General features: G+C 34.7%; 1 protein-coding gene and 1 pseudogene across 1 annotated transcript; one reads left to right on the top strand and one right to left on the bottom strand.

Annotated features, from left to right (window-relative positions):
- Nucleotides 1-17,661: 17,661 nt before the first annotated feature.
- On the bottom strand, nucleotides 17,662-18,777 carry LOC125647447 (alpha-(1,3)-fucosyltransferase C-like). Its single transcript, XM_048874121.1, has one exon. It carries the CDS (start codon nucleotides 18,775-18,777, stop codon nucleotides 17,662-17,664), a length of 1,116 nt encoding a protein of 371 aa, XP_048730078.1.
- Nucleotides 18,778-25,808: 7,031 nt separating this feature from the next.
- Nucleotides 25,809-26,810, top strand: LOC125647446 (uncharacterized; annotated as a pseudogene).
- The last annotated feature ends 482 nt before the right edge of the window (nucleotides 26,811-27,292 follow it).

Below are 27,292 nucleotides of genomic sequence, written 5' to 3'. Positions count from 1 at the left end.
AAAAAGTAAATATATTATTTCATTATTTAGATTATGAAGATAAGTATATGACAAAAGTTGTCTTTACTATTAATTTATTTTATGTACAACTTAATAGTATATGCAAATATCTTTATATTTATAGATTATGAGATCACAGTTATGGTCAGTAATAGCACTATGTAAATATTTTTTTTAAATCGAGGCAAGTTACTGACAAACAAGTTGATGGTACAGGGGTTTCAACAGTCTCAAGTCAGCATTTCGCAAATTCTATGGTCGTTATAACGATCTAGTGTGCCAATACAACCTATCATTGGGTCAAATACAGTCTGACGTGTTTCATACCGATTGTTAGACCGTTCTTGGCACACTGATTTTGACTACGGATAACTCCGTTTACCTGATCAGGATATAGGGCTCACGGCGGGTGTGACCGCTCGACAGGGGATGCTTACTCCTCCAAGGCACCAGATCCCACCCCTGGTGTGTCCAGGGGTCCGCGTTTGCCCATCTATCTATTTTGTATTGCTTATAAGAGTTATGGGATTGATCACTGTTCTTTATCTTCACCTTTCATTTATAGAATGTAGAACTCTAATTTCATTGGTTGTTTAAATCCCCTCTCTTTCTTATTGTTCATATTTTGAATTGTCATCTAAGAGTATACAAGTGTTTTCTAGAAGATTTTACCATTTTGACTGTATGATTTTCTTTTCAGTTCTTTATGATCATAATTATATAATTCAAAGTACATGTGCTTACTTTGAATTAATACATTTGCTGAATAGTTAGATTTTATGCATTTTGTATGATAGTAATTGAGTTAGCTGCAGAACTGTAGCTCTCTGGAAAAACTATTGTGACGGACAGAGAGCTACAGATCCACCTCTTATAAAAACCTTCGGTTTACGGCGCACAAAAAGCTGTGCACGGTTGAGGACTGATATCGTTGTATTCTTGTGTTGCTGTCACATAAATTTAATATCAAAAAATTCTTAACATATTTTCCTACTATTCTTGTGTCAAAACATACCTTCAAATATTCATTAAAGCCCCATACGACCAGAAAACTTACAGCTTCAAATGATTTCGTTTGTTGTCGTAGCCATGTTAGGTAGCCGGTCAATTCGAACCCTGTTGCTATTGGTATCTATTCATAAAATTCGTTATAAGTCATGTATTCGCTCTTCATTTGTTATCAACACGAATTATAACAGAAATTAAAAAATATAGTTTTTCTAAAGATGAAATAAGCTCTTGATTAATGAAAATGCTACAAAAGCCCATTATGGTCCTTAACACTCCAGTGGCAGGGATGGAGACCGGACCAAATTAATGAAAGCCGTGAGTTTACCTATTTGAATAATTATTATTCAACGGAACTGGGATGATATATTATTGAAAATAATTAACTAAAATATTTATGGAGATTTTAGTTCACATCTAGACGTTATTGTGCAAGTATGGAAATGAACCGGGATTCGAATTGACTAGCTACCTAACATGGCTACGTCAACAAACGAAATCATCAAAAGCTGTGAGTTTTCTGGTCGTATAGGGCTTCAATGAATATTTGAAGGTATGTTTGGACATAAGAATAGTAGGAAAATATGTTAAAAAATTTTGATATTAAATTTATGTGACAGCAACACAAGAATAGAACGATATCAGGCCTCAACCGTGCGCTATTTTTACTTTTTATGATTTCCTTGTGTGAATAAGTAATTTAACATTAGTTTCACACAAGTATTTGATATCATTCCATTTTTTCTATATAGATTTATTACCAGCATATAGAATATTCTGGACCTAATAAGAAATTTGGCTCTGTGTCACATATAGGTACATGTATGCATTACATTTTTTGTATATTCTTTGCATTATGATGTTTTGAATATTCTTATCAAGTTAATTATTTAGTCTATTTTAGTAATAGTTAAGTAAGATAAAGCTATTAATTTTTAAGCACTATTAAGGGGAATAACTCTTGATTGTAAACTGTGCTGAGCAAATGAGTTTTCTTTGTTAATATCCTTATATATGTATTATATGTTTTAATTGATGATATTATATATATGTATGTATGTATATATATATATATATATATATATATATATATATATATTCTTGTTATATATTTCAGAGCTGAATAGAAAAGAATATAAACTCTTATGTTTGACCCAACCATTGGTGTTGTGTTGTTGTTTACACATTATTACACAGTAATAATCCCGCTTACTCTTACTCGTTTCCCACCTAACAGTTCGTGCTAGAAATAAGTGAACACTTCAACAATATTCGGCAACCACACGTAAGGATGCAAATATAATAGATATTTGGTGAAATATTTAATTATGCTGCCACTCCACATAATATAACTAATACGCATGGTTTCTGTACATAACGCTGTAGCAGATACTTCTAAAATTCCACGTCAAATAAACGGTGAAAACTTCAATATTATGTGTTCCACTTGGAGATACATATTTCTGTGGAGGAAGAGGGCAATGAACCAATCTCTCAAGATATGGGTTATCAATAAAATTTCAATTATTTCTACAGAATACATATAGATCACAGCAAGGGATGTTTTCATGTTTTCTTTTTTTTAATTTGTAATATTTATTCAACTATCACATTTCATATCAAATCAATAGATCATATATTCATCTACATACATATACATACATGTACATATATACACCAACACACCCATAGAACATACAATGTATGTACACTTATTAATGTGAAAGTCGTTTAAAATATAGAAAAAAAGAGCAGAAAAAAAGAAGAAAGGAGAGAGAGTTAAATTATAAAATACATAATATGATATAAATGGGGCACATGTTCATTTAGGGGTAGTAAGCAAAATTAATTTTCTAATAAAAATGTTAATGAATTATAACATATCACATATATACTGCCAGTTGATTTCAAACTCTGTATACATGTATTTACATTGTTTTAACAATAAAAATATTCTATCATGATTCTTTCTTCAATAATAATTTTTTTTTTACATTTTAAATATTTTTAGCACTCATGAGTCTTTGTAATGTAAACATTTTTGTTTATATAGATAGATTGCTATATAGAAAATAGTATGATTGAAACAAAATGAGATGTGCTAAATACTAGATTGTTCGATTGTTTTCATAATTAACTTGTAATCTTAAGAATTTGCTTTAAACGGACTTTTACTAGTACAGTGTATATTGAACTTATATAAACAAAACATGGCGCAAACTTTGTTTACATAAAAACGAATTGTGAGCTCTGTATCTCCGATATACTTCGACAACTGACATTCTAATTTTTGCTGATCACTAGAAATGCCATAGTTAAGCATTCTAAACATTAAAAATGGGGGAAATACATGTAGAATTTGAAAATTTTCAGTTCAAATCTTGTCCATGCCCCTTTAAACACAGTTACCTTTTCTCCATAATGACGTTTTCATTCATGTACAAAGGAATCCAATGCAAAATTAATGTTATATATTTAAGATTTAATTGTGAAAATTCAAAACATATATAAGATATACTTATCTATTTGATGTGCATAATCTAATTGTTGATTGTCTTTAATAAAATGAAAGAAGAAGGAACATTACAATCTGTAAATATATCATGGTATGATGATGGTATATTGTTTAACGTCCCTCTCGAGAACCTTTCACTCACATGGAGACGTCACCGTTGCCGGCGAAGGGCTGCAAAATTTAGGTCTATGGCTCGGCCCTTAAGGCCTTTAAGCACGGAGGGATCTTCATCGTGCCACACCTGCTGTGGCACGAGGCCTCGGTTTTTGCGGTCTCATTTGAAGGACCACCCCATTTAGTCGCCTCTTACGACAAGCAAGGGGTACTGAGGACCTATCATAACTCTGATCCCCACGAGATGTAACTCAAAGGCAAACACAGTGGAAATTTAAGTATTAAGAAGTCGATTTTGTTTTGATTGCATCATGGCCAGTCAAATGTCAAGGCAGCCACATTGATATTCGAATCGTTCAAAACAAAACTGAAAAGAAAAAAAAAGATACAGCACTTTGCGAGATCACTAAAGTAACATTGTCAGGAATGCAGAAATTCTGAAGAATATTAAATGCAATTGTTCAAGGACGACACGCGGACGAGGAGAAGCTTTGTATTAACGGTAACTGAGACGCACAGAAAGGCGACAGACACGTGATAAGAGTTGGTCATAAAGTTATGAAACATATTATTGACGAACAAGCTTTGATAGTCTGAAATGAATCTGTAGTAGGAGTTGATTAATATTCACAAGGCGACTACCAACAGCCACACACCGACACAGACCCGGGCTATGTGATACCCATTTGTCTTTCACTGGCAGAAAAGTGTCTTTGTTAACAAAGTCTAGTAAGAAATACAAGACAAATATCACGGAATTAGCATCACATGGTTCAACGTCAACACATTTTGATCACTTCAAGAAAACCATTTCGGCTTGCTGTCGCCAAAGTTGTGATCACATTCTTAATTCGTTACAAACGAGTGAATGCTAAACAAATCGCCTTGTATGCGGTATGTAACATGTAGTCCACTTGTTCATATTTCTCTCAGGCAGGATACCGTAATCGTGTCTAGCTTTATTGATTCAAACAAATGCCAATGTTATGATATAATGAAGAAACCAAATGCCGGTATTTAATTACATGTACTTGCATTATTGGTAATAAACATTTTAATCCATTTCAAGGCCGCTTGAGGCACAGAGAGATGGACATTCTAGGTGAAAAGGTGGTGCACATTCATTCTGAAGTACAATGTGATTTCTTTTGAATCGAATTTCTCTCCAAATACACGTTGCATGGCACTGTACGAACCAGTATCAGGATGATCTCTCTCCATACAGGTGTCACCAGAACCGTTCTGTTTGTATATCTACAGTGGTTTCTACTTTTACCGAACTCTGCAGGGCCATCCCAAGGATGATCTCTCTTCATACAGGTGTCACCAGAGTCAGTCTGTATATCTACAGTGGTTTCTACTTTTACCGAACTCTGCAGGGCCATCCCAAGGATGATCTCTCTTCATACAGGTGTCACCAGAGTCAGTCTGTATATCTACAGTGGTTTCTACTTTTACCGAACTCTGCACGGCCATCCCAAGGGTGATCTCTCTTCATACAGGTGTAACCGGAGCCGGTCTGTTTGTATATTTACAGTGATATCTACCTATATCGAACTCTGCAATGCCATCATAAACTTATCAGTTGTTTTAGAATAGCATTTAATTCCAAATATTTTCAGAGGTCAATGACTTTGATATAAGCAAATCACACTGTATATATAACGTAGAATAAATGCTACAACTGGTTCAAGATATTTGTCAACCCAGGTTCGTGTATTCTTGAACAATGTCCTTTATGAGACTAGAACCCTTGATTGAAAACACCAGTGTAAGAGTTTACTATTCATCAACAGATCAGAAATTGAGGTAATGTAGTATAGCAAGGGCGGATCCATAGGGAATCCGGACCCCCACCCTCTTTGCGGACCAAAAAATGTTAGTCTTTAATTTTAACGAGAATTTGAGTCAAACTGACATGAAAGGTGGGTACTTACATGTAATTGCATCATTCAAAATCAACACCAGTATATCATTTAATTTTGAAATAAAAAAGACAAAACACTGATATATATTTACGATATTTTTGTCAGATACAAGTATGACTTATTATAAAAATTCTTAAAAAGTATATACATGTATATCATAAAAGTTGTTTAAGAAGCAGGGAAAAAGAAGTAACAAGAAATGCTCAGAATGCAGGATTTTCCATTTACCGCAGAGCTTCTGGGGGCCTAGGCGGCCCCCACACTTCCGGTCGATTGGGAGAAATCTTCAAATCCGCTGTTTAAATTATTATTTGAAATCATATTTGAGAATAGCGATAACAATGACTAGAACTGGGGGAAAGAATTAGTAAATAATCAAAGCATTTTCATGTATAAAACTGTCTTAAGATCTCCCTAAGATGTTATGAACACATGCAAAATTATGAAAAGTACCCGAAAGATCAATTGTTAGACCCCCCATTTTACAAATTCTTGGATCCGTCTATGTATAGGAATAAGAAAGCAAAATTTAGAAAAATTAACAAGTGAAAATATTGAAAAGCAAGAGGTCCACAGTCCTTATCGGTCACCTGAATACTAGTGAAAACCTATCACTACTTCAACGGGTTATGAAATCTAGAAAGAATTTCCTGTTCTGAATATCTTAGCTAAAATATTTATTGTCGGGTTCTTAAGATATACCTTAGGAAAGTTTTATGAAACTGGGCCCAGGTCACTAATTAACTGTGTAACTAATAATGCATGTACTTTCCATTTGAAGCGCGATAACTCTAACTGAACACTTCGTAGCATCAGTGAATTCTCTCAAATAAAAAAAAAAACATATTTTTTTCCATAGCAAGTTCAGTTAAACACTTATTACATTTTCTACGAATTCGACAATTTAGCTTTTTCTCTACTAACAGTCTCCAACCAGCTAATTATGATTTAACAAGTGATTAATGATTGCTTAAGCTTTTTAGTATCCCAAACCGTCGGAGCCGAAGTAGTTTAAACTCCGTCCACTAATAAAATAGAAAAGGAAATACAATGTTCATCATTTCACGATAGCTACAAGACATCAGAATGGAGGAAAAGGTATCGAAAACATCCCCAATTGGACCGAGGAAGAAAAAAATGGTGTTGGTAGAGGCGGTCCAACATCGCGAGGACCGTTTCTTTAGCAAGGTAAGGGGACAGGGGTTGTGAAATGACGTGAATCTTAAAGAGAAGTGTCATGATCAGCATATATAGAGAACTAATAAGTATCCCTGATATTTTTGTTTTTAAAAACGCATTATTATAAGATACAATTTGTTAAATGAATATTTTGAGAGTAATAACAGTAGTTGCATCTCTTGCTTGTTTTAATTAGATTTCAGACTGTTGGTCGCATCGAGGTAAATAGACATGAAGTTTTTAATCGCTATACTGAACTGAACTTAGTTTTTCAGAAGATGTATTATTATTGGATCAAATGTTGTCTGATTTGTTTTATACCGCTTGTTAGTCCGTTCTTGGTACACTAATTTTGACTACGGATAACTGCGATATAGGGCTCACGGTGGGTGTAACCGGTCGACAGGGAATGCTTAGGGACCGGTCAATATTTATTGGGAAGTTGGGACCAGTGTAAAATGCAATAGAACACATATTTATTTTGACTTACATGCTGATAGGACTCCAACTTTATTATTTTCAATACTTATAGGACAGCTATATTTTTATTTTTGCAAATGTATCAATGGATAAAAAATATTATAAAGTATTTCAAACCTTTTAATTCAACTATCTTACAAACAATAATATTGATTTGTGAGCATGCTTTATTTCATGTCCAAGTTGAATATAATAGAGATAATTTGCAAGAAAATACTGGACCTTTGAAAATTTTAATATCAAAACATGTAATTCAAAATCACAACAGAAGTATTCATCTGTGAATGAAATTGTAAAAATTACATGGAAGTTTTGCATGGAGTATGGATTTCAATCATAGAAAATAAAAATGGTATATCATGTTGGACATAACTTGAAAGATACAGACCAGAATTTAACTAAAGTCTAAACACATCTTTAATGATTTGATAGTTTGCCATTACAACCTATCATTGGGTCCAATGCTGTCTGAATGGCTTCATACCAAGTGTTAGGCCGTTCTTGGCACACTGATTTTGACTACGGGTAACCGTTTACCTGATCAAGACATAGGGCTCACGGAGGGTGTGACCGATCGACAGGGAATACTTACTCCTCCTAGGCATCTGATCCCACCTCTGGTATATCCAGGTATATGGAGACGTCACCACTGCCGGTGAAGGGCTGCAACATTTAGGCCTATGCTCGGCGCTTATGACCATTGAGCAGGGAGGGGTCTTTATCGTGCCATACCTGCTGCGACATGGGACCTCGGTTTTTGCGGTCTCATCCGAAGGACCGCCCCATTTCGTCGGCTCTTACGACAAGCAAGGGGTACTGAGGATCTATTCTAACCCGGATCCCCACAGGGCAATATGAGTTATGAGATTGATCAATGTTCGTTATCTTCACCTTTCATAGAGAATACCGAGATGTGAAAAACACTTGGAAGCACACGAGACAACAATTCGGTTAAACAGTAATTAGAAAATATGCAAAATATAGTACTTTAAACAACAATTTAACAAAAAGAATTAGATTATTCATTAGATGAAAATAATGAGATTTGTAACTTCACTAGACAAATTACCGAACAAACGTGACAAAGTAAACAAAAGTATGTCAGGAGCTTGAATGCCTCAGCTGATATAACTAGAGAGACTTTTAAAATGAAGTAAAAATGTTGTTTAATCATATATATATATATATATATATATATATATATATATATATATAGTAAAAATGTTGTTTAATCATATATATATATATATATATATATATATATATATATATATATATATAAAATATCAGTTTAAACTGCATGTAGAAAATATTGATTTTGTATGTTAGAATAACAGAAAAAAGTAAATTGTCAAAAAAGTGGAGAGAACAGACCAGCCCAGCCTCCCTGCCCACCCCAACCCCCTGTATACGTGCCTGAAACAACATATCAATTCGTGTTGAAAGAAAGGTGCATACCTGCATTTCATTAAATTCCAAAAGGAGCTCGAATTTATGTGTTCCCCTATTAATTATTTTGTATGCAAGATTCGTTACCGGATTTAGAATCATGCTTTCAGTCAGAGCAGAAATGAATTCATTTTGAAGTACATCTAGTTTGAATGCAAATGTGGGGTTCCTTCTTTTGATTTCACAAGACTCATTAGAACCCCCTCCCCCAAACTATGCAGCTTTGTTTTTATTGATATCTAAATCGGCATATGAATCCGGATATAAATTATATAATGTTTTTTCGTGACCATATAGATATCGATACTAGAAAATGTTTATACTCTTGCCTTTTGCATATCCCACTAATGCATTACAGTAGATTGACACTGTATCATATCAAATAAAACCTCAACACGAATTTTACTGATTTATGAATACTAACATCTTATCGAATACATTTGAATCCGAAATTTCGACGTACAGCGGTATGTCTATTTTCAGAATATATCCATTGCGCCAGATCTACGAAATGAAAATAATCATTATGGCATGTTACAGAAACGTTAAAACACACATATGCTATAGTCCTGCAATGCATGCATGCGATTTTTCTGAATACATGTATTTATGTATTCGTGAATGAAGTTCCTACGCTTAAAACTATCTTGGCCTTTATGCATTTTGTTTTGTGATTTTGGTTTACCATTCCTTACACTGTGTAAATGAAGGAAAACTTGGTAAAGGGTGCAATTCTACACCATACAATTAGTATGCATGCATGTGTTGAAAAGCAAAATGTACATGTAATAACCAGACATGTATCGTCATTTTTCATGGGGGGGGGGGGGGGGGGGGGGGGGGATACAACAGGAAGAAAAAAATTGAAAATTGGATTCTTCAAAATTTCTTGCCATTCAAAATAATAATTAAAAAAAGATGAACAATAACAGCAATAAAATAAAACAAAAAACCCAAACAAACCAAGATGTTTCATCCGATATTCAAAGTTCTAATGTGGGGGTGAAGGGTTAAAAGAATCTTTTACTTTGACTGCCTCAATAATTTCCCCCTAGACTTCATTTTCTTCCATCGCTGGGGGGTGGGATGGGGTGGTTAGAGTCATCTATTATTAGTGCCTCATAATATCTTCATTGGTGGTGGTGTGTGTCTTCTACTATTATAGCAGAACTTTCAAGCTGGGGTCAAGTTTGGGGGGGGGGGGTTGTCACCCAATATATTTTTTACTTGCATTACAAAATAACGGCCTCTCACTTCTGTCGGCGCGGGTTCGAAACCCGGTAAGTGAGAAAGTTTCCCAGTTTACTTTCGGAAGGTTGGTGGTCTTTTCCCAGGTACATTGTATCTGGTTTCTCTCTTCCACCAACAAAAACTGGGCGCCACCAGATAACTGAAAAATTGTTGAGTGTGGCGGAAAACATAAAAACAACCAAAGAAACAAAATAACAAAAAAAAAATGGATATTGTTATCAAAGGTGGGGGACAGGCACTCTTGTCCCCTCCCCTTGATTCTATGTACCTTTGTACTTGACCTTTGTATTTGGGAGAGGGCCTACATAGGCTATGCCTGTTGCCCAATCCTGTTGAGTTTCTCAATAAAATATGTTTAAATAAAAAATAAAATTATATGTGCTTGATAACTACGCATATGATAAACTCAGTTATTATATTTTGCATTATTACAATTTGCGTCGAGTTCAACGCAGAATGTAATAAAGCAAAATGGCATAGATATATAAGATTTATTGAGCGCCGAATTAGCATAAAATGAAGTAATTGAAAATAACATTATTTAAAGATATGTTTAATTTTTAATTATTGCGTGCTTTAAATGAATAAAATAAATCTGTATCATCAATTAATAAGAGCAATATTGAGTTCCTGTTCTCTTATATTGAATTAACGATATCATTTGTCTTAATAAGAGCGCGATTATTACAAGATCATCGTTTGAATCCCCCCCCCCCCTCTCTCTCATCCCATACACTCGTGCAGTGTTGTATATGCAAATTATCTATGCACAAACAATTTATGTACCTAAATGATTCCCTGATTTATAAATCTGCAATACTCTGACAAGTAAATCATACGGTATAAGGATTCATGCACAATACAGGGTAAATATTCTACTCTGATACTTCCCCTGATTGAAGATAGCTGATCGGCACGGGCTAAGTGTGTCGCAGTCTGTACAATGGACAATGTTGTTTACTGTTGGAATACAAATGCAGTGTACCGTTTTGTTTCATGGATTATGCTAATAAAGGGAGTTTTACTACTACTTTGAGTATTTTCGACAAGTCACGTACATCTTCGGTCCTTTACAGATATTACAAGTAGACCCAGGTAAATTAGTCATCCGCATTCGATGCTTTTTCATGGCGAGCATACATGACCATGTCTTCTGTATACGTACAGTAGCATTTATGTATTTGCATTTTGCTTGAAGTAAGTGTGAATGGTGTAGATTCTATACCCTTTGCTTATTCCATTTCATCAATAGATCTAGATAATAGATGAAATATTTCTCCGCGTTTTTGTATAGTTTTGACATATTTATTGCAAACGTACGCACATTCACGTAAAGAAAAGGCATTCTATATTATATTTATCCAAAGCTTTTAGAATGATTTACTACTGTACGATATGTTTATTGTAATTTTGAGCACTGCATTGTGTTTCAAAACGTGATTTCATTTCTTCTTCGGAGATGTACGTGCTACCTGTCGAAGCTACCCGCACAGGTAAATCGAAGACACTGATGTGAAGTGAAGCGTAGCAAAACTCGTCCCCTTATATACCATGCGAACCCTGATACATATAACAATAGAATATCCAACTAATATGGCGGATTAGCAAAGAAATATGGCGGACATATAGAATTGTACAATATTTATTAATTCATGTCAGCTTTAAAGTAAGCATACAGGCACGATCATCTTAATTTTGAAACACATTGTGAATTCAATTGGATGTTTATATATATTTAAAAAATGAAATGTTTGTCTTTGAAATTCCACAATATTAATTTATCAACTTGTATTAAACTATAAGAAACGGCAACGGGTTTTTTGTTTATAATGCAAATCCGATACTATGCATCAAATATCCTCATTCAAAAAACAAATATCGAAGATCAATTTTGGATATCTCGAACCCCCGGATATCTCGAAGTTTTTTCGAGGTCCCTCGGACTTCGAGATAGAGATATTTTACATATATATATATATATATATTATATATATATGCAAGGTGAAGATAACGAACAGTGATCAATCTCATAACTCCTACAAGCAATACAAAATAGATAGTAATATATATATATATATATATATATATATATATATATATATATATATATAAAAGCACGAAATCTCAACAACACCCTACTTTCTTAAAGTGTCGGATGTGAGAAGATACAAGGTCAGTAAAGAAATTTATAAAAGCACTGAAAAGGCCACGACAATGTTGGTTATTTAAAACTCAAATTTTCTACGCAACTCGCGTCTTTATCAAGAGACATATTTTACATAAACAAACTAGTTCTAATTGTAACGGGGACCGTTACATATGTTCCCCAAACCTCCCCCAATTAAAAAGTGATGTCATTGTAAACCTACAGCAAAAATTCATTTTATTTTAGCCTGTAATTACATGTAGTACGTTCAATATGGTCATTTCAGTACCAAGAAATGAAAGAAAGCGTTACACGTGCATACAAGCGCATGCATGTATGATTCCGCACTTTTGTTCGTGTGATTCAACAGGCATTTGTATCATATACCCACAGTATGAATTTTATAACATTTCCATCAAATATAAGGAAATTAAAGCGATTTTAAAATCATCCAATCAGAATTCAGCACACGTGCATGCACGTGCTGAGCAGTAATTTTAACCACAGCAATTTGTATGGAGTACTAAGACACATCTAAACCCCTAATATCAATAGAATTCGATGAAAAACAAAAACGTTATCGTCCTTTAAAAATTAAACATTTGAAAAACGATGCACGCGCATGCGCGTGTGTGTTGACATTTTTTGTAACACTAATATATAGATACACATATTATCTACCTATACTGTGAATATCAACTCATTCTATTCAAAAATAAGATAGTTACAAACCTTTTAGCGTTATCCAATCAAAAAGAAGCACACGTGCATGCGCGTGCAAATGGGTAATTTTGACCATGCAAATCAGTTAAGGGTCTCAATATCTACCTATGGTATGAATACCAAGCAATTTCAATGAACAACAAAAAAGTTAGACTGATTCCAAAGTTAGTGTACAAATATTGTAATGCACGTGCATGTGCATGCACGCACGTGCAGACAAAATAACTATCATTTTTCATATCTACAAACGATATACTATCATCCTATTAAGGTTTTATATCGATCCCTTGTATATTCTGATTTTTCATTTTTTGTACCAAATTTGCAATGCACGTGCAGACAAAATGACTATCGTTCTGCACATCTACAAACGTTATACTATATAGCATCCTCAGAAGTTTCATATCGATCCCTTTAAATTTGTAGTTTCTGAGAACACTACCGGACAAAAAAGTACCGGAGAAAAATAATAACTAGATTCGATCTCGTTGCGAGCAAAGAGTGGGTCTTCCGTCAGTTTTAGATGTGATGAGATAAGAATTTGACTGAGATTTTCGTTCATAAATAACTATACAAATATATTGTCTAGACGTACAATTTAGCTTCGGTAATGTTTTATAAATATTGATCATTTTTAAAAGTGTTATAAATTAAAGACTCTCTGCCCCTCTCGGCCACTAATTAAAGGGGTCAGCCTTTTTTCGAGAAAAAAGTTAATAATGTTATTTACTGCGGTACAAATTCGACTGATCAGGCGAGTCATGTCGCCCGGAGGCCTAATTTTTGATATCATTCTAAATATATCTCGCAAAACTGAACAAATTTTGTTCGACATGTCCTATCAAAATTTTCTTGAGAAAAAAGTTATTGATTGCGACATTTATCAGACTGGCGAGTCATAAGGCCCGTGGGCCTTTTTCTTGATATCGTTTGAAAGCTCTTGCAAAACTGAACAACTTTTGTTCTACATGTCTTATAAAAATTTCTCCAGAAAAAAGTTATTGATTGTGACACTACTCAAACTGTTCAGACGAGCCATGAGGCCCGTTCGCATTTTTCATGATGTTGTTCGAAAGATCTTGCAAAACTGAACAACTTTTGTTCTAGATGTCTTATCAAAAGTTTGTTGACAAAAATGTTATAGATTGCAACAATAACCCAACTGTTCAGGTAATTCAAGATTCCTTAACATCGTTAGTTAACGCTTGCGAAACTGAGCAAATTTTGTTCTACATGTCTTGTCAAAAGTTTCTCGAGAAAAAAGTAATTAATGTTATTAATTGTGATACAAATTCGACTGTTCAGGCGAGCCATGACACCCGGAGGCCTATTTTTGATATCATTAGATAGATTTTGCAAAACTGAACAACTTTTATTCTACATGTCTTATCAAACGTTTCGTGAGAAAAAAGTTAATCATTGTAACAGAAATTCAATGGTTCAGGCGAGCCATGAGGCCCATGGGCCCATTTCTTGAAATGGCACGAAAGATCTCAATAAACTGTACAACTTTTGTTATATATGTCTAAGCAAAATATTTACGAGTAAAAAGTTCTGATTTGAAACGTGGAAAAAAATTGGGCACTTTTTAAAACTCCATTTTCGACCCCTACCGAGCTTCCATACTAGGCACTTCCGGAAATTTTGAACTACAACAATTCTAACATCACTGAAAATTTCAGCACTCTAGCTTCTATCGTTTTTAAGATTTTTGCCGGACAAAATGGTCATCTGAAAATCGATAAAAGGGGGATAACTTTCGACCGGAAGTGAATTTTCAAAATAAAAAAATACGTATCAGGTTTATATCATGATACATCATCCCTGAAATTTTCAAAGAAATCCATCCAGCCATCTCTGAGATATCGTCTGCACAAAATGTGTTAAGAGAAAAAAATAATAATAATGACAAAAAAAATAAATATAAAAGTGAAAAAGAAACACTAGAATAATAGAAGGGTCTTCCGTTGGAGACGGAATACCCTAATAATAATAAAAAGTGAAAAAGAAACAATAAAATAATAGAAGGGTCTTCAGTTGGAGACGGAAGACCCTAATAAACAGTACAATCACTGTAACGTCTTCCGTCTGAAACGGAAGACCTTAATAAGAAACAGAGTAAAAACAATATGTTCCCAAACTTTGTTTGGGGAACTTAATAACACACACCACGAAAAACGACAAGTATCAATAAACTACATTGGTAACAAGAATAAAACACTGTTGTACTGGGTGATATAAATGGTGGTTTTGTTGTAAAGCGTGTTTACTGACGTCCTATAAAACCATCATTTTTATCACCCAGTACAACAGTGTATTATTCTTGTTACCAATGTACATGTAGTTTATTGATACTTGTCGTTTTTCGTGGTGTGTGTTATTTGTTTATGTAATATATGTCTCTTGATAAAGACGCGGGTTGCGTCGAAAATTTGAGTTTTAAATAACCAACAGTGTCGCGGCCTTTTCAGTGCTTTTATATATATATATATATATATATATATATATATATATATATTGTTTTTGGATCAGCTCTTTGGACGAATAAGGCATGTCCTAATTCGCTCCACTTTTAACATTGATTGGCAAGCCTAAAGACCAAAAACATGTAGTCTGCGTTGTAAATACGTTTGTAGATTAGTGTAGTTGTAGTGCTAGATGTATTTTTATGTAGTTTTTGTTATTATGCTCTGTTGATATTGACCACATTATGTAATTCTTTTCGTTTGTCCTGAAGAAGGGACGACCCGAAAATTTGACAATCTCGTTGTTCGTGTCGTTGGTCATTTTAGTGCTTTGTATATATATATATATATATATATATATATATATATATATATTGATAAAATTTGAAAAACACCTTTTAAAGTAATGCCATACTCGCTATACGTCACTTGCGATTGTAAAAGACGGAACCAATATCGGTCAGTTTCACCATTTCGTATTTTACCGTTTTTGACCGTGATCGGTTTGATTTATACCGTGCAAAAAGCGTATCCTGCAGTGAACTGTAGCTGTAGCCAACGGCGCGGCATAAACTTCAAGGAAAATATTGTAAAGAAGCTAAACTTAAACGTCTAAACAATTTATCTCGTGCTAGAGACGCACGATGGGATAAGCAAACGCGTCAGACTCTTCCACCGCAACTAAATTAACGCCTATATCCAACTACGATCATACGTATACCTGCACCGACGATCTCATCGTTTGTCAACAAATAAGCAAGATAATCTTGTTCAGAAACTTTTAGGAGAGACCTATGATGCCCATAATGCCATTGGGGATGTACTATCACTCCAAAAACTGGGATAAAAATAGATGTGAAGACCTTTGGTCAGAGAAATATGCATTAAAGTGCCGTTACGTTAAATCTTTGCAATGATTCTTGTTGTCTATTTTAAGGGGGTACCTTTACATTATTGGCTCTGGTATAATAATAGATGTGAAGACATGTGATTCTTTTATTGTTTTCTGTTAAACAGATGTTTATTCTTAATTAAGTATAAGAATTTTATGCTTTGGTCAGAGAAATATGCATTAAAGTGCCATTATGTTCAATTTTGACAATGATTCTCATTGTCGATTTCATTGGGGGTACCTTTACATTATTGGCTCTGGGATAATAATAGATGTGAAGACATGTGATTCTTTTATTGTTTTCTGTTAAACAGATGTTTATTCTTAATTAAGTATAAGAATTTTATGCTTTGGTCAGAGAAATATGCATTAAAGTGCCGTTATGTTCAATTTTGGCAATGATTCTCGTTGTCGATTTCATTGGGGGTACCTTTACATTATTGGCCCTGAGATAAAAATAAATGTGATGACATGTGATTTTTTTTTATTGTTTTTTGTTAAACAGATGTTTATCCTTAATTTACTATCAAATTTAAATGTTTGTGTCAGAGGAATTTCCATAAAAATGACATGATGTCCAATTTTCTCAATGATTCTTGTTGTACATTTTTTTTTTGAGAATGAGGCATACATTATGTAAAATTTTCTTTTAGTGCTTTCCATTCATAAAAACAAATGTATATATACTTTAAGGTAACTAATTAGAACAACCATGTGTAATATAATGACTATTGTACTATTTTTACACAAGTTGTAGCTTAAAATGTCATAATTGGTAATAATGCTAAAAAACTGTTAACAGATGATAGGGGGTATACATGTTTGATAGGCTGGTTTAGTAAATCTGATGAGATTATACCTTTATTTTGTTGTTGTTTTATTTTGCTGGAATGTTTGTCTGTATAATAAACACAATTCTGACAGGATTTATCAGATAAAATGAAAAGTAAGGAGCTACCTTAATTACACATTTGACATACGACAGCAAGTTTTAGTATTTTCAGAGGATAGGACAAAGGTGTTTTTTTTAAAAAAATGGAAAAATGGAATGCATCGGTCCCAACCCCCTATTAAATATTAACCGGTCCCTTACTCCTCATAGGCACCTGCTCCACACTCTGGTGTATCCAGGGGTCCATGTTTGCCCAACTCTCTATTTTGTTCCGTGGGATCCGGGTTTGAATAGTTCCTCAGTACCCCTTGCTTGTCGTAAAAGGCGACTAAATGGGGCGGTCCTTCGGACGAGACCGCAAATACTGAGGTCCCGTGTCACAGCAGGTGTGGCACAATAAAGATCCCCTCCCCCTGCCATTAGCGCCGAGCATAGACCTAAATTTTGCAGTCCTTCACCGGCAGTGGTGACGTCTCCATATGAGTGAAATATTCTCGAGAGGGACGTTAAGCAATATTCAATCAATCAATATATTTAGTTTTCCTTATTAGAGTAATGAGATTGATCACTGTTCGTTATAATCACCTGTTCATGTTTTATTCAAAATAACTCAATTATATTAGCATTTATTTTTAAAATGATCGTTCCAGAAGTCCGCTCTGTTGGGTATTTTTCGTCCCCCCTTTTCTATTTTCTTACAAATATTGCACATTGTTTCTCGGAAAATTTCTATCTCTGTTAAAGAATAAAACTTGTCTTTTTCTTTCAGAAACTGTGTATACATATTTTCATTCGATCCTATTTCATTTAATCTCCTAGCTAACTCTTTTGGCGAAGGAAACTCTAACGCATTAATAAATGCACCTTTCGGTAGATATTCAGATGCCGTCGCTGGTCCGTTAACGACTGGAACAATATTCAGATTTTCATGACTGAAAAAATTAAATAACTTCTCTGTTGTGTAATCTTCACATATATTATTCTCGAATGAAAAGTAAAACTTGTAATCCCTCGAGAAGTTTCTTATACACTCGCCAACAAATGGTGATTTAGTTTTACATATCCGTGTTCCACAAGTTCCATACATGTCGACTTCCATGAACCTTTTCAGTTCTTGAACATATGATTTTCTCCTAGAAGGAACAGGGCAATGGCCAGACATCCACACTCCAACTTTATTCTTTTTACTAAACACTTCAGCATAGTTTCTTTCAATTTTTTTCCCGCGTTTCTTTATAATTCCATACGGTCTAAAAATATCCGAACTTCTCCGATAAGACATAATCCATTGAAACTTATCTTTCCAAAGAGGTCCTGGTTTGGCAGTAAGAGCGCGATTTTCCATTGTGTTAAAACACCAGACATGATGTTTTTCCTTTTTGGGAGGAACCGCTGGCAGGAAATATTGAGTGAATATAACAACGTCACTTTTGGCGAGATCTCTCACATTGGTGGATATCGAACAACTACAATCGCAAGGTTTTGTTTTGAAGAAGTTGACATGTGGCATTAAGTAAGGTGGGATTTTGTACCACAATATTTTTAATTCCACACTTTTCTTCTGATGAGTGAGGTCGGTCTTATTCCGATAACTGGTCAGGAAGACTGGCAACGGTCTCCAGGCAGCTGTCGCTTCAGATTGATACACGGAGATGAACATGAATCCAATGGCTGCCAATAACGTTAACAAGAGGACTACTAACTGCTTCCAGTTTTGGACATTTGCTTTTGTCATCACTGTAAAATTAAATATATATAGGGTAAATTGGGGCAACTGGGACATCAGGGTAACTGGGACACTGTAATATTTTTCATCGGTAGTTAAAAGATCCTTTATAGCCCTAGTATGAAATTCTTCTGTTGAAAACATTACCTTAGTGTCGTCTGCTAAAAAGTGAAATTTGGCAGCTGAAGACGAAATAAACAGAACAATTATCGGGTCTTTGATCCGAAAGGTAAGCACATTTTGTGTATGTTACGCAATAAGAAGGGGGGTTGTCGATGTAGATATTATAACTGTTATCATACAAATTATTTAACAATTTGATTTGTTAAAATTATATGGATAAACGTTCTAATCACTTTCCAATACCTCGATTTGTAAAACGTAACAAACACTCGCGAAAAATGTTGAGTACCATGCAATTTATCAATGACCCATTGCATTTCAGAATAAGAAATTCCTTCGGGATAAAGACACCATTTATTTTCATGACGGCTTTTACAAAACACAACCATGCACCTTATAAAATACTTAGAAGCGGAAAATGTATATGTTAATATTGATATAAACATTTTTTTGCAAAGTATTTATATCTTATCACATTAAAATTGACTAGAGTATTTACGAAAATTGAATTAATATACGACATCGTACCGGATGTTGTGGTCTGAGATATTGTGACGTCACAAATTGATAATTTTGATAAACACATTGTGCAATTAAATAATTGCGAATGGGGTTATTCTCAACCATTTCTGTTAAAACCACTGCTGTTTCCAAATCTTCGTTATTCATTTAACGTGTTGGTAGTAATGCCAGTACAATAATTACAATAATAATTATTTAAATGTATATTATTCTCCACATGATTATTTCCTTTTTGAATTGGGGTAAGTGGGACAGGTGTTCAAGTTGTATTTTAGAAAATCAGATCTTTTGCATTTCAAATAAAATTATATCCTTAGATTTGGTGAATTGTGCAGGGTTTTGGATAGTTCATAATGTTTAAAGGATAAATAATAAATTTATAATTCTCTATTTTAAAACACAGCAAATTTGATTCAATTAATAATCTTAGATTTCAAACATAATAAAGGTCGTTATAATTTGCTTATGATTACATGTATATGGTATGTGCATGTTTGAACAAGTGTTTTGAGTAGGTGTAATGGCAAGACGAAAGAAAATCCAAAACCCCAAACAAGTAAAGTGGTCTTAATCGTCTATGAAAAAAGCATTAAAAATTAGGCCTACATGTGATAAACTAAGCTTTCGCAAAACTGCAGAATTACTGTCTGCAATACTAAAATCTACGCATGAAATGAGTGCGAAATGAGAACAAGATACTGATGCCCCAGCCTCCCGACCAACCGTGTACTTCACATCGGATCAAGAGAATCAGCTTGTTGGTCATATTCTAGAAATGGCTAACTGTGGATTTGGGTTGACAATTGATAGGAATATAATTGAACTTATGCTCAATATTTAATAGATAATCGAATCTGAAACACTTTGCCGGTTTTACCTGTGTTTAATGTCAAGATTGATCGGGAAAGGAGGGGGGGGGGTTGAAGGATCGAGGGAAGGAGGGAGGAAAACGGGCTGGGGAGAGAATTTAAGGGGCTGAACGACAAGATGGGATGAGGAGAGATTAGGAAAACGGGTTGGAGAGAGAGGAGGAACCCCTTGTTTGTCCTTGTCCCCACTTAATCTTCTAACTTTAGGTATCAACATTGTAGTCCCAGTTACCCCATTACAGAAGGGTAACTGGGACACTCAGCAGTTATACGATTTGTCTCCCTTCTTTTTGGAGTAATGCTTCTGAAAGAATTTCATACCTGAGAAATGAAATTTAACATATCTATCTTTTATTGCATGACATTAAACTTTTATAAATACATCTCTATTAGTATGGAATATCAAAAATAATCTAAAGTGTCCCACTTGCCCCAATTTCCCCTACAGCACTAAAACTCAACAACATTCCCTATCCAACGTGACGTATCTGAAAATAGATACACGAGGTCAATTAAATAAGGATGTACATGTATACAACACTAAAAGGGGTGTTGCTAAAACATGAAACGGAAAACGGAAAGATTGTTCTCGTACAACAATGTTATCAGGAGGTCAGCATTTTGCAAAATAAAAGGTTTATCATGAACAAGGGAAGCAGAAATTACAGAGAGAGTGGAAAGTCATCCACCGTTTCATATACATGTACTTCATACTAATACATATGCATTTTAAAATCATTAACTTACCATGAAATATATATATATATATATATATATATATATATATATATAGATAGATAGATAGATAGATAGATAGATAGATAGTGATATTATTGTAAATGATAATTACCTTTTTTGCATTTATATGTAACAATACACCAGTGCATTATTTTCCTGGCTTGTGACGTAACAATGCACTAGTACATATGTGACGTTAGATTATCTCCTGACGTAATAAATTACTGTATGACGTTATCAGTATATTGTTATTATCGTTAGACGTTTCACTTGTTTTAAGGTAGGTCCCTAGTCTTGGACCTACTTGTGATTTCTCAAAAATTTGAGTTTAAATACTTAGATTGTTCATTTGAGGGTATGATAAAAAAAAAAAAAAAAAAAAATGGGGGGTTGTCAGTATAATGAGTGAATAATGGTATTTTTATTACGTGCACTCCCATTTGTCAAACGGCAATATCAGAATTCATTGAAAAAGTCCTAGAATGTCCATAAAATGTTGTTTGAAGTATGATGCTGCAATTTTTTTCTTCAAATATTAAATAAATATGTCTAACTAAATAATTAATGCCTCGTTCACACGGATGCGCATTAAATTTTACTTCGCATCCAATTTGATGCGAAGTAAAATAATGCGCATTAAATTAATTTGAATTAAATAGCGTTCACAAGGCGGTAAAATTTAATGCGAAATAAACTAATGCGCATTAAATTCGTATGCATATCTATTAAAGGGTGTGCGAAATAAATTAAAGAATAGACTATGTTATTGAAATTTATTTTTATAGATATTCTAATGAATATTGTGTAGATACAGGATCCTTTGTTCAAAGCGCTATATACATGTAGTAGACTACATGTTTACAATTTACATGCTGATCTACACATAAGGAGTTTTGTCCAATCGGATCAGCGCTCGTCTTTTTCCGTAACCGGTAAGAAGACTCGGACGTGGATCGGCGCAAGAATTGCATCAAATCGATGCATTTCTTCGCCGGAAGCGCGCCCGTGGATGAGAGTTAAAAGGCCAGAACCGAATCCCTGAATAATATGTTATTTATATTTTCACCACAGATTCAGTTTTGGTATCATTAACGTCTTATTCACTCTAATACATAACATGTAAGTGGAAATTGATAGTGGTACAATACCTTAGATGTGTATAATATCTTAGATGCATTTGAAAGTTCACGTTTCATAGTGTAACGTACGACTGTGACGTCAAAGTTACGTTTATGTATACGTAACAACCAACTCTGATGGCGTCGATCCACATACGAGGTTCATTTGCGGTTACGGAAATAGCCGAGTAGTTACGATTGGAGTTTTGTCGTGTTTATTTATATGTTCCCAAGAAATTACTTGTTATTTCCTCTGACGACCAGCATTCAATCTAGACAATCTATTGTTTCTTCATGGGGCCAATTTTAACTTCGGAACGTCTTTTTCAACATTCCGCTGACTACTATTGTGACGTAATTTTTAATTACTAATACGTATTATAAGTCTACTATGACGTCATATGGTATAAAAAATTAACAATGAGCGGAATATTTGTTTTAAAAAAATGTAAAAACGAAAATTATATTATCACTATTTTAAAACATTTTTGTCGTATTTAAAAACAATTCCTTCCACATGCATTACTCAGTATGCCTATGCAGAGCACATATTTACGTCTGACATTATTTAATGACATGCTGTTTGTACATGTTTTTAGTGATTATTATCATTTTGCTTAGTTTTTCGTACAAAACTGACATTAATACATGTATATAGAGTTGACCATGGGTATGATGCATGTGACCCAAATTTGCCATTACGCATGCGTGTACATTTAATGCGAATTAGCTTCGCTTAGCGTTCACAGGGAGCTAATGCGAGGTAAATTTTTAAAATTCGCATTAAATCGCGACGTCAATTTTAATTCGAAGTAAACCAATGCCCATTTTAAAAAATTTCCGTGTGAACGCGGTTGAGATTTAATTCGCATTAACTTACGTTTAATGCGAATTAAATTCTTCGTGTGAACGAGGCATTAAAGTGAAATTTTAACACAGTTTCATGTTTTTTAATAATGGTGGTACAAAATTGAATTCAATACAGGAACTCGGCAGTCAAAAATACCGCACTGCAACACCACTAATATGAATATTTAAAAAAATTGACTTGTGATTTTTCATTCAAACTCACATATTATGTTCATATATGAATGCTTGTTAAAATACATTTTTAAAATCTGCCCTTTCTAAGCATAATATTTTCACAGCATCTCAATTTATATTTACATTTTTTGGCCAAAATAGCCATTTTGAAGATGATTTTCACATAATAGAAGATAACAAATATATAACAAGTGCAGAATTGTTTTATTTAATTCCACAAGTGCATTATTGCATATCATGAATTTTTTTTTAATTTACAGAAAATTTTAACATGTAATACCCCTGTATATCAATTGAACAAATATGTACCTCTGGTTTTATGTGTGAATTAGATGACAAAAAATGGAAAGAAGATTGAAGCCATAGTCTACTCCAATATAAGTGATAGAATGTTATTGTATTCATTTTACTAAATTAAAAAACATCCAGGTAAATGTAAAAACAGTATAAATCCACCCAAAATGAGCCACACCTTTTTCCGTTTGATGTTTCTTGCCGGTAGGGACATCGTTTACTAGGCGACACTCACTGTATCGGCACTGCACTTGTAGAATTTGTGCCAGTCCAAATCGTGTTTCTCCGACACAGTCGGATAAATGTAAAGGCAGCCCACATCTCCTACATTCTTCCAGGTTTTTCGCTATTACATCGAGTTCAACAATTCTCCTACCGTCTCTCCAATCACTTCTGCTTGTTACGTTTGCCGAAACTATTTCTTCCTGAACAACATCACGGGCCACATTATCGACGTACATATGATCATCAAGGGTGGGGTGGGGGGGGGGGGGGGGGTGGGGGGGGGGTGTTATACCGGTTATCACAGGCCTTTCAATCGTTTCTTTCAACTTTTCTTCATCTGATGTTTTCCAATAATTAACGCGCATCCCTTCAGCAGAGCATGAATTTGTTTCAATCGTGATGCTTTAACAAATTTTCCCTTCTCACTTTTTGCCGCCATTTCTGTTTTTGACGTTTGATAATAATAGTACGTGAACCAATACCGGAGTTCGATCCGGACATGACGTCACGCTACTAGATCCCTACTTTAAGCGAATCATAAGAAAAGTAGCGGATTCAGATAACACTTCAACATGTAAGTGCTGATATCTTTCTGTTTTGATTCGTTTTTTCTTCATCGGAACTTGGGTACTGTGAAGAGTGAAATCCAGCGTTTTTACATTAATTATGGCAGATCTAACTGTGATTAGACATTCATACATCAGAAGACTTGATACGTTTTTAAAAGTTAATTCGGGTTATGTAAATCTTTGTTTAGACCAAAGTCGATTCTCTGTAACGATTCGTGGTCAAGGAGGATTAACAGTGAGAGGCTTAGCGACATCTAAATCGCTGTGCAAATTTTCCCGAGCCCCAGACATTTGTTTTTTGCAAATCGGGGGCAACGATGTGTTACTACATTCACCTGCAGGGATTGTAAGAGACATCATTTCTCTTACGGACTTTCTGATCCATGGTACGGGAGTCAAACACATGATTGTAGGTCAACTTATTCGTCGTGACTCCAAGAAATCACTGCCTGGATATAACGACGCGGTCGTTGAAATAAACCAGATCCTGAACTCTCCGTGTGCATCCTTACCAAATGTGACATTTTGGAAACACAGGGGATTTTGGGATAACCTCCAGTACCTTGGGCCCGATGGAGTACACCTGTCTACAAAATCGGTTAACAATGAGCCAGTTGGTCAAATACCTGAACAGCATTAAATATGCGGTGATCAACACTTGCAGGTGATTGAGGGTAGTATATAAATGAATTAATTAGATTATGTTGAAGTATGACATCGTGTTGCATCGCATCTAGCTCTTAAGTTTACAAATTGCAAGACAAGTTTATAGTTTTTTTAAAAAGAACATTTAGGTTGTGATACATGTATATAAGGCTTACGGTTGGTGTGACCGGTCAACAGGAGATGCTTACTCCTCCTAGGCACCTGATCCCACCTCTGGTGTGTCCAGGAGTCCGTGTTTGCCCAACTATCTATTTTGTATTGTTTGTAGGAGTTATGAGATTGATCACTGTTCGTTATCTTCACCTTGCATGATATAAGTAAGTACTGTTTCCAATATGTTAGTTCACTATGTCTCGGTACAAGATCTATAAGTAATTCATACTACTGTTTCTAAGATTAGTTCACTATGTCTCAGTACTATATCTCAACTTATTCATGTTACTGTTTAAATAAAAAATTGGTTTACTATGTGATCTGACAGTATATAATCTCTACATTCTACATTCAAGTTACTGTTTCTAAGACGCGAGTTCACTAGGTACCAGGATATGTTCTTTTAGTAATCGGGGTTACTGTTTCTAAGAAATTGGTTACTTTGTGGACTGCCAATACGAGCTGTTTCAGTAATTACAGGCATCGATTCTAACATGTTAGTTCATTATGTACCAGTAGTCCAGTACATGATCTATAAGTAATTCATGTTACTGTTACAGATATAGTTTACGCTATTAATTTTAAGAGCAACTAAATTTGACAAAAGTTTTAGGTTGGGAAATATCATGTAATTGTAGAAGGGGTTATTCTCCTTATAATTTTGAATTCATACATATATTGTAACTATAATAATAATTGCATTTTCCTCAGTTGCAACCATGCCGAGGAAGCAGCCAGCCGCAAACGAGTCTGCAAAAAAATCAAAAAGAACTAAAATTGATAACCAGTCGGCGAAAGCAGTCAATCAGCCACTAAACATCGATTACGAGAAATTAACTGCTGATATTTTGAAACAGCAAAATGACAGCAAGAATCAAAACCATGTAGAAACGGAGGAATCAGCAGAGTCAACTGTAGCTCAGTCCTCTGGCACTGTGGATCAGCCGAATAGTCCGGACACTAGCAATGACATCTCTACTTTAATTAACCAAATATTTAATACAGGCGAGCCAGCAAAACCCAAGGTTTCACATCCTATCTCTCTTTCTGATGGGGTCCCTCTTGGTGCAGTGGTAGCACAACGCACAAAACAAAAAATCTGGGAAAACCAGTACATAGATTTGAGTGTGTTGCTGCAGCAGGGTGAGGATCCTGTCTCGTTGAATATTGCTGCTGGGTCTGTGACAATTCAGCAGCAGGGGTAAACAAAACCCAAGACATCACTGACTATTAATCAGTGGACAGACGCTTGTTTGATTTTCATAGCAATATATCTTGAAAAAGCTCCAAACCAAGCACTGCATTTGTTAAAGTATTGTTTCTTTATCAGGGAAATGCACAAAATGTTAGGGGAGGGAGCTTGGAGAATTTACGATGAAAATTTTCGACAATTGAAAGAAACAGTAGATGTGCCATGACAAAAGACGATCGAGGAACTCTGAGTAAAAGCTGTCACTGGTGCATATGTATCCCGTGCAGCCCAACAGCCCTTTCGGAAAGGGTCAAGCAGAGCGCAAATGCGTTTCTACTATGCCTTTAATAATGGAGAACAGTGTCAAAATGACCCATGCCCTTACTCACACACATGTCATGGAAACCATTCAAGAACCAATTGTAGAGGGAATAAGAAAAATCAATCCTCAAATATCAAATCAAGAGCATCAACAACCTCAGGGGGGATTTCTGCTCCCAACACCAGTTATCCCAGACAAGCTAAATGACTTTCTGGTCCAATATGATAGATCTCTTTCAGATTACTTAGTGCAAGGGTTTAAAAAGGGTTTTCGGTTGGGCTGTGTTGCTGACCCACATATATCTCGTATATCAAAAAATCACAAATCAACAGCAGATCACCCCAGTATCATTGACAATTATGTTCATACTGTAATTAAAAAAGGTAGAATAGCTGGACCATTTGATGAACCCCCTTTAGAACATTTCACTGTGTCACCTTTAGGGTAGTGCCAAAAAGTACTTCAGGAAACTTTAGAATTATCCACGACCTTTCTTTCCCTCAAAGCGAACATTCCAACGGAATTTTCGGCGGTTCACTGAATCAATTGACAATATTGTCTATTTGGTTCAGACATTTGGGCAATATAGTTTAATGGCAAAATCTGACATTGAAGATGCCTTTAGAATAGTTCCAATACATCCACTAGACTATCACCTTTTAGGCTTTTGTTGGCGAGATTCATTTTAT

The sequence above is a fragment of the Ostrea edulis genome, chromosome 6 (assembly GCF_947568905.1).
Source record: "Ostrea edulis chromosome 6, xbOstEdul1.1, whole genome shotgun sequence".
Taxonomy (NCBI): Eukaryota; Metazoa; Mollusca; class Bivalvia; order Ostreida; family Ostreidae; genus Ostrea; species Ostrea edulis.
The sequence above is the reverse complement of the archived record's forward strand: the minus strand, read 5'-3'. Positions and strand labels throughout refer to the sequence as shown.

What these genes read in the sequence shown, in the direction of transcription:
- LOC125647447 (XM_048874121.1), bottom strand. Translation starts at nt 18,777, where the DNA reads ATGACAAAAGCAAATGTCCAAAACTGGAAGCAGTTAGTAGTCCTCTTG.